This window comes from Helicoverpa armigera, chromosome 12 (assembly GCF_030705265.1).
Source record: "Helicoverpa armigera isolate CAAS_96S chromosome 12, ASM3070526v1, whole genome shotgun sequence".
Lineage (NCBI taxonomy): Eukaryota > Metazoa > Arthropoda > Insecta > Lepidoptera > Noctuidae > Helicoverpa > Helicoverpa armigera.
In genome coordinates this window covers 1612140-1624931 of record NC_087131.1, presented here as the reverse complement: position 1 = coordinate 1624931, position 12792 = coordinate 1612140, and the positions used below count along the sequence as shown (strand labels likewise).

The 12792-nt window shown below is 38.6% G+C and overlaps 2 protein-coding genes across 2 annotated transcripts; one reads left to right on the top strand and one right to left on the bottom strand.

Annotated features, from left to right (window-relative positions):
- Nucleotides 1-1388: 1388 nt before the first annotated feature.
- On the bottom strand, nt 1389-3285 carry LOC110381693 (uncharacterized). The gene has a single exon (XM_021342077.3). The coding sequence runs from the start codon at nt 2887-2889 to the stop codon at nt 1471-1473; it is 1419 nt and encodes a 472-aa protein (XP_021197752.1). The 5' UTR covers nt 2890-3285; the 3' UTR covers nt 1389-1470.
- A 508-nt stretch (nt 3286-3793) lies between these two features.
- Nucleotides 3794-11686, top strand: LOC110381696 (TBC1 domain family member 5). Its single transcript, XM_021342080.3, has 13 exons — nt 3794-4020; nt 4107-4174; nt 4759-4893; nt 5549-5648; nt 6615-6731; nt 7090-7217; nt 7419-7469; nt 7581-7683; nt 8053-8171; nt 8473-8615; nt 9211-9358; nt 9471-9696; nt 10835-11686. Exons 1-13 carry the CDS (start codon nt 4018-4020, stop codon nt 11096-11098), a joined length of 1605 nt encoding a protein of 534 aa, XP_021197755.3. The 5' UTR covers nt 3794-4017; the 3' UTR covers nt 11099-11686.
- Nucleotides 11687-12792: the final 1106 nt, after the last annotated feature.

Below are 12792 nucleotides of genomic sequence, written 5' to 3'. Positions count from 1 at the left end.
CCACAATTGAAAAATACCATGTTGAAATCGCAACATACAATGCAAATTCAGCTATTGCACATTGTTTTTATGTTGCAGTCATCTGGTTGTAGCTGCTATTTGATTGAACGACTTGCGCCTTCATTGAAAGACTACATTCAATTGAATCACTGGGCCGAATGTTGATTGAACAAGCGTCACTCAACGTCCAGCTAGTTTGCAGATTGAAACAGCCCTTTGAACAGAGCGGACATGAAGTCGGGTGATTTTTGCTTATGGCATACATTCGTTCGATTACAAAAGTACGAAATAATAAAATATACACAATTTTCAACATTAATTTTCGTAGCTACAACATTTGCAAAAATTGGAATTGGTTGGTAATTAGAAAATTATTTTCTGTAAAAGATCATCAAAATTCCTGAATTAACAAAAAATAAACAGAAATTTCGCATATGCCAAGCACAATAATACAAAATCGACAAAAAGAGGTAGGTACAAGCCTTGCTCAGCAAAAAGAAGAAAAAGACTAATGTAATCTCGATTATAGCTCTGCACACAATGGATCGGATTGCAACACCCTTTCAACAAGCGTTGCTCAACTTATAGTGAAGAATTCCACATAAACAGTCTGTAGTCCGTCCATCAGTGAAGTGTCAAGCAGGGGTCAAACCATAAACGAACAATAATGCTTTATTCCTGACAGCACGGCAATCTGCGCTGTGGAACGACTAAAAGGCCACTTGAGACCAATGCAAAAATGACGCGCCAATTACTGAGCATTTCTCGTGGTTAGAAAGAGATCCGCGGACAAAAATTGCATCCACATACAAGAACATTTTAAAGACCATACTCACAAAATATCGAGTGCATTTCATGAATTCTTATCGCTTTTCTCAGTATACTTCTCGTTAAACCCTTTCGTATATTTAAACCACTCTCGAATGACATTCTGCTCAGAATAAATGTAATTCGAGAACCTACAGCTAAATATAATACCAACTCGTAAGAGGAAATAGTCCGTCAACAATGATAATATTCATAGTAACGAGTAATTAAAGGTAAACATTAAAACTGGAGCCAACCATTAGTAGAAACATTAGCCCCTCAGCATAGTTTTGAAAACTCAACAAGAACATGGCCCTTCAAAATGGCGCCATTTATGTCAGAGTATTTACTGTTTGCGAAATTTTTGCAAAAGCATTCGGCAAGCGTGTTTAACTTAATGAGATGCAGTATTATTTAAAAATATTCCTTTATTTATTTTCGCAGTACATTAATATTCTATCGTCACTTGTTTACAGGGATGTTATCCCAAGCAATACGATCCGCCATTTTGTAAGAGCGTGTTTTACAAAATGGCGAACTACCAAGGTTTCCAAACATGGACATGAAATGAAACCTTAATCTTGACATTAAAATTTTAATCATGAAGGAATAATAAATAATAATTAGCAATGTACCTAACGATAAATATTAAATACAAGAAATTCAATCTATGGATATAGTCTGTAAATTGTTGAGAGGATGCGTATGCGCAATGAGTATGACGGGATGCGGCTGCAGCACGGCGGCGGGCAGAGGGCGCTGTCGGGCGCCGCAGGGCTCGGCCGGCAGCGCCTGCGGCGTGGCCGCCGTGCGCCGCAGCACGGCGCCGCCGCGGATCACGCACGTCACTCCCGCACGAGGGTCACAATTCTCGTTAACACTAGGAGTCTCATCGTCTGAACACAAGTCAATAACCTCACAATCATTGTCCAAGCGCTTCAATGGGTCCATCGTCTCAGAATCTGCTGGCTGATCACAATCAAGTCCGTCCACAAATACAATGTCTTTATCTTCTATGCACTGTTGTTTACTTTCTCTTTCTTTCCTCAAATTATCCAGGTACTCCTGTATTCTCTTTTCTGACATTCTATCTATATTGACGGTGATCGGTTTACACTTGAGAAGCAGCAACTGTGCTTTAATGTCGAGTACCTTTTTATTTCTTTGATAAGGAAAAACATAATTTCTGTTCCAGTAGCTCAGAGGCCGCCTGTACCTCACAGGGAACTGCTGGTTTTTTATTTTAACATTATAATTTTTACTAAAAGGAGTTGTGGTGCAGCAAAATCTTTCAATTCGCTCTCTGGAAAAACTCAAATCCCTCTGGGAATTTGTTTTGGCATTCCGCATGTAGGCAAGTGAGGAAAATGGATATGGTGGGCCCCGGTCAATGCTGGCAGCATTTCTAGGATTCTTTGGCTTTGTGCCATCATCAGGATCAGATTTCACAGGTTCCTCAAACTTTTGACCCAACGGGTGAAGTTTTAAAGCCGAGAGAAACTCAGGCAGACCGCCACTGATAGTACTTGATGGGATGTTTTCATTGTTGCATAGCCTCTCATGTGCTCTCAGAATATCCAAGTTGTCAAAGTGGCTGTCACAGTTATCACACAAGTATATGTCAGTAGATTTAATTTGTGTGTCTTCAGTGCTCTTGGGAGTATTTTTATGGTAATGTAGATTCTCATTTCTGAATGTAACTAAAAGTCTACCGTTGGGCCGGTAGTACAGGGATGTAGTGTGGTCTCGGTTGTCGACATACCTGAGCCGATTGCGAGGATACCTCGCGAGCTGCGCCGAAAACACCAGCAGGAATGCACTCTTGTGGAACTCGTAACATTTCTTCACTAAGTTCTTCAACCTCGTCTCCCAGTCCTTGGGCACCTCGGCGGGCCTCACAAAAGGGTGCGAAAACATGACATCCTTCGGCCACCAGGGTGGCTGGCGGATATCTTTCGCAGTATCATGTCCCCAGGAACATGTCACCATGAATGTTATGAACTTCTCCAGCTCAGCGGTCTTGATCAGCGACAACGCTGTTGGGTTGCCGTTAGCAAAAAGAAGCGGCAAGTTGGCGATCATGATTCCCGCTGACGCTTATGGTCATCGAAACCTGAGGGAGGCCAGCGCTTGCGATGTCAAACAGCGCAGGTTCACAATAACGGTTAATGCGCTACAGTCCATTTTAGCGGCGCTAATCGGGAACATTTATCACTCATAAGGATCGTCACAAATGCAGAAATACTTTACGCACTCTTACAAAACACAAAATTGTAACTTAATTCACAAAATTGTTCAGAGCGAGAGCGCTAACTAAAAAGAGAAAGATCCATAGATAGAGCCACCACAGACTTCATAAATCTTTGTTTCGACAATATGTACTGCACTTTTGAACGTAAAGCGAGACGAGAAGCGGCGCAAAACGATAAATTGTTATATAAAAAAAACTCTTGTGTCTACTTTAGCGCGTATTTGAACGACAGCATTCACAATACGTTCTTTCTTTCCAAGTTATCCTCCATTTTGTATTTTTTAGATCGTTTCATTGGTGCTACTTTGGAACTTATGCTCTACTGACCAATCACAATTCGGAAATGTTGTTGTTCATTTTGAGGGACGTTGTTTATTTTTAGGAGAATAAACAATCAGATTTTTTATATAATATAATGTCACTACAAAAATAATGGGATGGAGTTTTTATTAGATACAGATATTATTAAGAATGATATAGAAAGGAAACAGTAACAGAACACTACACACTATGGATACAAACTTAAACTACTTATCCTTTAAAAATGTAAACACTACATAGTTCGTCGAGTTATTTATAGAACCTTATTTAGCATACAAATCTTACCAAGTGGGTATTATAGAAAATTAAACAATCGATATATTTTTCAGCATATCGATAATCGAATTGTCTATCGGATATTGGAGTGGATACAGCTCTACAGAGCCCTCCCTGCTCCCTCGCTGGCCCTCTCACCAACGCTTGCTCATTGGCCATTGAACCAAGTGCCACTATGATTTTGAGTTGTCAATTCAAAGTTGTCAAATATTTATCTGCTGTTGTTATCACATTGATAAACCGAGAAAATACAATGAAATAAAATAGATCCAGTTCATTTAGATTATTGCTGTGAAAATTGCAAAGCCTCTTTTATTTGGTTTAAATAATTATGTGTTCCCGGAATTGATTTAAAACGAAAAATGGTCAGTTATATTGACAAGTTATAATATACATCGAAGAAAAAAACAAATATAATTAGTTAAATGTTTGTATTGTTTACTGTCCACAGGAACACAATAGTGCCGATAGTTCTCCTAATTCGCCTTCAAAGAAATTTCCTGAAATCACCGATTATTTGTAAGTAAAATACAGCCTCCTTGGAAGAAAACCTGAATGTTGTTATTTTTCTTTGTTCAAGGCTTTGCTGTGAATAATACTGGTTTTAAGGCCGACGGTTATTATTTACTGTGGTACTACATAACTATACTACTTAATATTCAAAAGAAACTTAAATATATAAGTGGTTTGCAATAAATTATATTTTTTAGTGTTCTGGTGATAATCCCTAGGAGTGTCTGCAGAAACGCGCTTTTTATTATTATTAGAAAAAATATATGAAAAATTATAGCAAATCTTAAAATCTATTTTTAAAGGTGTCTTCAATTCATTCACACAGCAGTATTTTAAATCTGTGTAGTTGAAGGCATGTCTTGTTCAATCTAGTACAAGCAATTTCACAATAATAATACCTACTTTATATCAGTATTTGGACAGCAACACCCAGGATCCAATCAACTAGCTCTCATGGTGTCCTAAAACTTAATTCTATCTTAGCCTTGATCTTCTTTAAAAAGCCAAATCTCTTCTTTAAGATTCCTTATATTAATTCAGGTATGACACTGGCCATACTGAATATAATGAACTCGTGCATTTTTCACCAGGTTGGACCTTCCAGCATGGAGTGTAGACAGCCTGAAAGCTATAGCCATTCAGCAGCGATTACCACGCCCACGGAGCCTAGCCTGGGCCATACTGCTGAATGCCTTACCTCCACCAAACATGGATATTGTATCCAGGTAACAAGTTATAATTTAATTTGTGACCCCCTGCAGTCACTGGCAACAAGCTTATTTAAATACTTTGGACTTTGAATAGGATCACATAGCAGATAACTGAAGCCGCAATATCATATTTCATACCATCATATGGCTGGCAACAAAATCAATGAATTATAAAAGACTAATCAATTATATTTTTTTCTCATTGAAATCAGCCGTATTACATACATAGTTTTAAATAATATTTAAATAGACAAAGATATGTACAAACTCATTTAATAAAAGTCAAGTTGGCTCTTATTCTGAGAATTATTCTGATGACATTACTTTGTTATTAATAAATTGACTCATCAGCCCTTTAACTTTGCCTCAACTTTTTAGTTTTACTTTTGTGATTTTAAACATGCAAATTATTTTATATTCATTTTATTATTCTGTCAGTAACAGCAAAATTCTTGTCCTGCATCCTTTTTTTTGGGAAATTGTCAAATGACACCTCCTGTTGTTTCTGCGAGGGGGAGTGTCAGAGTCTTATCGACTAAAATCTACTATGTTGACACGGTAACTCTTAAGAATAATTCCATAGCCCGGCCCATTATCCTGCATCCTGACATTACATTTTTAAATTACCTACTTCTTTTATAAAGTATCCGCCTTATCTTTGTTGTTTCAGTTTGAAAGCTCATAGGAATTTCTATGATGACTTGAGTGTGAAGCTATCAATGGACCCAAGAGCTGTGATAGGAGACGATCCACTCTCACAGGATGATGAGGTATGTAGTCTATACAAAATATTAAAAAAACCTGGCCAAGTGCGAGTTGCACTAGCAACCAAGGCGTCCATAGCGTTATCTGAAATTAGTCGTTTTCCCGCGGTTTCATTTCACCCGCGGAACTCCCGTACGGGATAAAATGTAGCCTATGTTACCCTAGAAGAGTGTACCGAACGTTCCAACATCGATAGAATTTTTCAAATCGAAGCAGTAGTTTCGGAGCCTTAAGTACCAACAAACAAACAAAAGCTAGTTTCCTGTTTTTTTATAGAAAGGATCAAAAAAACTCGTTTTTTGTATAAGAGTAGCAGTCTGCCGTAAAACTACATTTAATGTTTTTTCTAACGAATACGTTTCACAAACAGCTGCAAGAGCAAGGTTAACGAATGTGCAATATTTTTCTAAACAATATAACATAAAAGAATGTAAGAAATTAAACAAAGAAATATTACAATTAATATTCTTAAGACAACTGGAAAATTAAAACAAATATAACTTCACCTTGTTGATTTGAATAAGTTAATAACCTGCTTGAAGGTTGTATTACGGTATCGAATTTAGTCTATAATAACATGTTTGGACGCGACCTGTTAATTCTGCCGAATATGAGAATTTGGCTACATCTATGTAGTATGTAGGTATAATTTATGCAGACTCTACATTCACATAAGTTTCAAGGACAGTGAAATATTCCTAGTTTTATAATCATGTAAAATTATTATCACGTTTCACACTAATATTATAAAGACGAATGTTTGTGTACTTTCATTCTTCTTTAGTGCAAAAGGCTTAATGGATTGTGATGAAACTTGGAATAATAATATCTTCAACAGAAAAAATAGGGAAGCTTTTTTATCCTGGCGCGGGAAGAAGTTGCTTCACTCTTCTCTTCTTTTTTATCTTTTTGTCGAGAAGTTGCCTCCCTATGCCAATAAAATCGAAATTAACCTTTGTGTTTTGTTCCAGAGCGTGTGGAAACAGCATTTCTGTGATAACGAGCTGAAAACGCTAATACTTCAGGATGTGGTCAGGACATTTCCTGAGGAGCAGTATTTTAGAGGAAAAGATGTGCAGGATCTTATGGTAAGATTTTTTTGTTACAATTTAAAAAGACCCATCTCAATGATTTGAGTTTTCTTTAGCTATTTACTTGCCATTTTTTCAAACTTTGGATCACACAGAGTTCCAATAAGGTAGACAGATGTCCAGCAAGGGTTCGTTCTGCAAACTGACCCACTAAAATCCTTTTCACTGCCGTGGTTTTTTGGGACTGTTATCCTATAATTTTAGCGTTAACATATATCTCCAAGCTTAATTTTAAAGTATTTTGAATTTTTTTTTTTCATAACGCAGTCCTCTTCTGATTCTTAAGATTCTATTTTAGAATCAAACTTTTCCAATATGCACTAAATAAAGGAAATACTATTCTTCATAACCATAGGTGCGTATCCTATTCTTCTGGGCGCGTTCGCACGCTAACGTGGGTTACAGGCAGGGCATGCACGAGATCCTAGCGCCTGTGTTGTTCGAACTGCATCTCGATAGGAAATATGCACCTGATGATTTAGGGTAAGTGGTTCACCATTTAACGGTAGAAATAATTTCCATACCGGGATAAAATTTTGCCTATGTCACAAGCGGACAAGTGTAACTTAAAAAAAAGGGAAATTTTCAAGTGGTACAGGTATCACTGGAAAATTTCACTTTGTGGCTGAGCAACGTTTATAATATTAGGAACGATTTATAATTCAGTTTTATTTTCCGTTTCAGGGACAAGTTAAAGTATATATTGAAAGAAGACTGTTTAGAACATGATAGCTAGTAAGTATTGTAGATATTTTTAGATTTTGCGCATTTTGTCTCGGCGATTCCGCAAAATTATGCGCATAAAATACATTTAACAGAGGATCTAAAATGTTTGTGTATTTTCAGCATGCTTTTCAGTGCAATAATGAAAGGCTTAGAACGATTCTACACGACGGGTGATATTGTACCTACGTCTTGTGGTAGACTACCCACTTCCAAAATGTCTCACGTGAGTACAAATACCTACGCTTAAATGTTACAGGAAAAATATACAAAATAAATAAAACAAACAATGAGGAATTTTCAGTTGTGATTTTACAAGGAAAATATATAAATAGTACACCTGCAGTTCCTAGAAAATGTTTGCTACCGTTTTGCAATTGTATTTATTTATTTTTTTATTTAAATTTGTAATTTGCTTTGTCTTCAAATTGCGCAACTTCGCTAAATTTTGCGCAAACTTGTCGTTTTAGCCGGTGATGCAAAAAATGGTATTATAAATTTGACCGCACTGTATCTGTGTCTAATGTAGTTCTTAAAAGGATGAACTGATTTGTATGCGGTTTTTTTTTCAAAGTATGTATTTTTATTGTTTCAGAACCCTAATGAAGTGATAAGATATTTGGATAAAGTGAGGGAGGAATTCTTAGTGCCTCTGGACCTCGAATTATCTTTACATTTAGTTGAATGCAATATATCTATGGAGCTGTTTGGAATGTAAGTTTACTAATACAAGATAGACTAACTTCCTATGAATTTTTGCAACATATAGAAAATATTAAAAACAATAACATAAGTATCTTTTAATGCCACTAAGAACTATTAAAGAGGATAACTTAAAAAATTACCGATTAACTAAAATATCACTCGAAAGGATGAGGAAAAATATTCAAGAACTGGTCTAAAGTCTAAAGTTTGCAAACCTATTTTTCTAAACTTCCTCATTGAGGATAAAAATGTCTCATTAAAAAATTCTTCGTTGCTCTTTTTTTCTATCATATTATTTTCCTTCTCACAGTCGGTGGTTAAGACTACTATTTGGCCGCGAGTTCCCTCGGTCAGAGATCCCCAACCTATGGGGATTTCTGTTCGCCGACGGACCGATGTTCCCGAACTTACATTACGTCATCGTCGCCATGTTGGTTTCTATGCGGAATACATGTGAGTTTTTATGTTTTTTGTTATAGAAATTCGTGAACAAAGTGTTATTTTTCTTTCTATATTAAATCTAGTTTTCACGATGGACCCAGTGTTTTGCCCTGTGGTACCCCCATTCTTTATATATGATGCCAAGAAGATCTACACCTACAATTTTACTTGTTGATGTTTACAAATCATATTGAAATATTTTTAGAGCATAGCCACGATTGCTAAGGTTTTATTAATTAGAAAAAAAATATGTATGAACGTGGTGCACTCAATCAAATGCTTTAGAGGAGTTTTAGTTAGTACATATAATTCAAAACGGCCAGACTGGTGGTTGTGAGATTTGTTTATTTCATATATTTAACAAAACTTTAAAATTCTTTAGAAATATAAGTGGTATTTAAGGGTCAGGAACGTTGTCGGCTCAAAAACGTATCTATTTAATCATGTTCTTAGGCTATCAATCAATCTTTATTTGTGAAGACAGGTACAAATACGCAACGTATTCAACGTTTTTTGACTCCTTATGACTTATGCCTTTTCCGTCCGTCTGTGAAAAGGCATCGATGTATGGGGAAAGACTTCTAATATGCAACCAATATTCATGTAGTGTTAGACCCGGACCCTGGCGTGATACTATCAGCTCTGATGCGTCCGTCGTGCCTGTGCGTGGGCTACGTGTGTGCGCTCGCCCTGCACCTGCGGGCGCCGCTAGAGTTCCCGCGCCCGCCCATCAGACAAGAGAACAGTAACCACAAGTAAGTGTCAAAGGATTAAGGAAGGATCGATTAGCCTTAAACTCGCCTTTACAATACACGTCGACTATATCTACAAAATTACTAATTTTGACTTTCTGACTTCCATTTTAAGCAACAATACGGAATCCCAAACACTAAAACCTTGGAGCAGCATCGAGCACATAAACACGGACGGCGACTCCGGGTCGGAGGGAGTGGCGGAGGGGGCCGACGTGGCGCGAGAGCTCGCCGCACTCGCACTGCTGCGAGCACAGCTCCCACGCGCCGCCGCCGCACTCGCACGTGCCCTGCCGCGCCCGCCGCCGCACGTGCAGCAGCCGCTGCAGCAGATACTGCAGGTACATACATACACAGCTCCCACGCGCCGCCGCCGCACTCGCACGTGCCCTGCCGCGCCCGCCGCCGCACGTGCAGCAGCCGCTGCAGCAGATACTGCAGGTACATACATACCAGCTCCCACGCGCCGCCGCACTCGCATCGTGCCCTGCCGCGCCCGCCGCCGCACGTGCAGCAGCCGCTGCAGCAGATACTGCAGGTACATACATACACAGCTCCCACGCGCCGCCGCACTCGCACGTGCCCTGCCGCGCCTGCCGCCGCACGTGCAGCGCCGCTGCAGCAGATACTGCAGGTACATACATACAGCCCCACCGCGCCGCCGCACTGCATCGCGCCTGCCGCGCCTGCCGCCGCATCGTGCAGCAGCCGCTGCAGCAGATACTGCAGGTACATACACATTCCCACGCGCCGCCGCCGCACTGCATCGCCCTGCCGCGCCCGCCGCCGCATCGCAGCAGCCGCTGCAGCAGATACTGCAGGTACATACATACACAGCTCCCACGCGCCGCCGCCGCACTCGCATCGCGCCCTGCCGCGCCGCCGCCGCATCGCAGCAGCCGCTGCAGCAGATACTGCAGGTACATACATACACAGCTCCCACGCGCCGCCGCCGCATCTGCATCGCGGCCGCTGCCGCCGCATCGTAGCAGCCGCTGCAGCAGATACTGCAGGTACATACATACACAGCTCCCACGCGCCGCCGCCGCATCTCGCATCGCCCTGCCGCGCCTGCCGCCGCATCGCAGCAGCCGCTGCAGCAGATACTGCAGGTACATACATACACAGCTCCCACGCGCCGCCGCCGCACTCGCACGTGCCCTGCCGCGCCCGCCGCCGCACGTGCAGCAGCCGCTGCAGCAGATACTGCAGGTACATACATACACAGCTCCCACGCGCCGCCGCCGCACTCGCACGTGCCCTGCCGCGCCCGCCGCCGCACGTGCAGCAGCCGCTGCAGCAGATACTGCAGGTACATACATACACAGCTCCCACGCGCCGCCGCCGCACTCGCACGTAATGTGATGTCAATACCGAACAATACCTTCAAAGATGGGACAGTTTTCTGTACATATTTCCACCATTTCATACCCAATCATCCTCAAAAAAAATGTTAAGACAACATTTATAACTCAACAGCTTGCGGCCCTTCTCCAATGCCGCAACCACGCCTTAATAGACGTCGAAACAGCTCTCGAAGCAGCTGAAGGTCAACAAACTACTGAAAAGATCGGTCGCCGTCAACTTGTCCCCGTCGCCATGATAACGAAGCAAGGACAACAAAAACAGGTAATAAAACCTCTAAACAAAGTAAAGGAGGTCCCACTCAAAGTGTTCCACCAAGGAGAATGTGTTGCCAGTGATCTACCCTTTATGGATCCTTTAAGGTTAAGGACAGAGTGACTAAGGACAAAACTTATGTTGTACAGCTATTATCATTGATTTTAGGGTCTCTTTAATATAATAGTTTTGATTTTAAGTCATTCTCAATGTTGGTTTATGAATGGATTTTTAACAAAGTACATTTTCATTTACAACAAAATTGTTCTAAGTTTTGCTCATTAAAATGGTTTCTTTACCACTAAGATTACTCTGACATCGAAAGAGGGTGTCTCGAATTTGTCTTGTCAGCTAATTAGTTTCGAATTTTATTTTTTTATTTTGTTATAAATTCTTAAAGTTTATGAATACGTATTTCTTTTAAAAAGTTTTAATTTTCATAGAAAATTTAGTTTTAATTAGATTTTTAGACTAGTCAGGTCACAAAATAGTAGTAAGTCTAAGCTTTGGCGAAAATAATTTTTAAAGTTTAAGTTTATTATTGTTATAAAAAGCTGCGTATCATGCATTTAATTTTGCACTCGTTTGTCTACCAATGTGATTATAGTAGATTTAAGAAAATATCTTATTAATACTCTGTGGATATGCAAATGTTTATATGGATCTGTGGTTCAGGGAAAATGGTGTGACCAATTAAATATTAATTGGGTTTTTGTAAAAATTATTATTCTTTTTTTTAAATGTGCAATGATTTTTCAAAATTTACGGTAGCTAACTAAATATCTAAGTGGAAGACATGATTTCGATTAATTTATGTTTTTTTGTATTATATGAGGATGAAAAAGAACCGCATATGCAAGAATTTATAGTTTTTGACATGCTCACTGTATCTTACGCATATTTCGAGATTTTATATTCCAAAATTAATTTAAAATCAACGATAAAATAAAGCTCTGTGTAAGTAAAGTAATTTCTAAATTTTAACAATAAAGTACATTTTGTATTGCTATTTAATCAGATATCAGTTTAAAAAGTTATCATATACTTACGAAATATAATATTAATACGAATGTAAGGAGAGCAGTATTTGTATAATCCAGTATTTCAACAGTTTCTTACAATTTCATCGCTGTCACAGTTTTCATCAGTAAATCACTCTGGACTGCCATAGAGTTAAAACCATAGAGTTTTAACTCTATGGCAGTCCAGAGTGTGTCAGTGTGTCAGAGTGTGTCTATTTTCAAACCAATAAAAAATATTCTTAATAAAAATAATAAGTTCAAATGTAAGTTTAAAAGCTACATCAAAGTGTTTAATATACCTATATTTGTCTGTGCTTCTTTATGTAATAAGTAAGTAAAAATGAAGATATTATTGTTAATAGAAATTAAATTTTGTTTTTTATTTCATTTTTAATGACTTTTTCAATCAATTTTAAATACTGTTCTGTCTTTGTTTCTAACAAATATTTTATGATTAACGAAACTAAAATTTATGAATAGTAGGAAAAGCAGTTTTTAGATATTGATGTTACAACTTTTAAAATCTGCTTTGTAATATAAAACTTATGTTATTTTAAGGATGATACTTATACTAAGTGTAAATACTTTAATTATTTTTATATTGGGCCAAGTTTCGGCAATCGTTTCATATTACATACAAGTAGCGCATTGTTACAAATTAATATGTTAATTATCTTGTAACAAGTTTCTAGTTATGTGGGCCACGCTATTATGAGGGATTTTGATCTATACCTCATTATTACTCTAGATTTTTGGTCTTCAAAAATCTGTAATAATTATTCAATACAGAGTTTC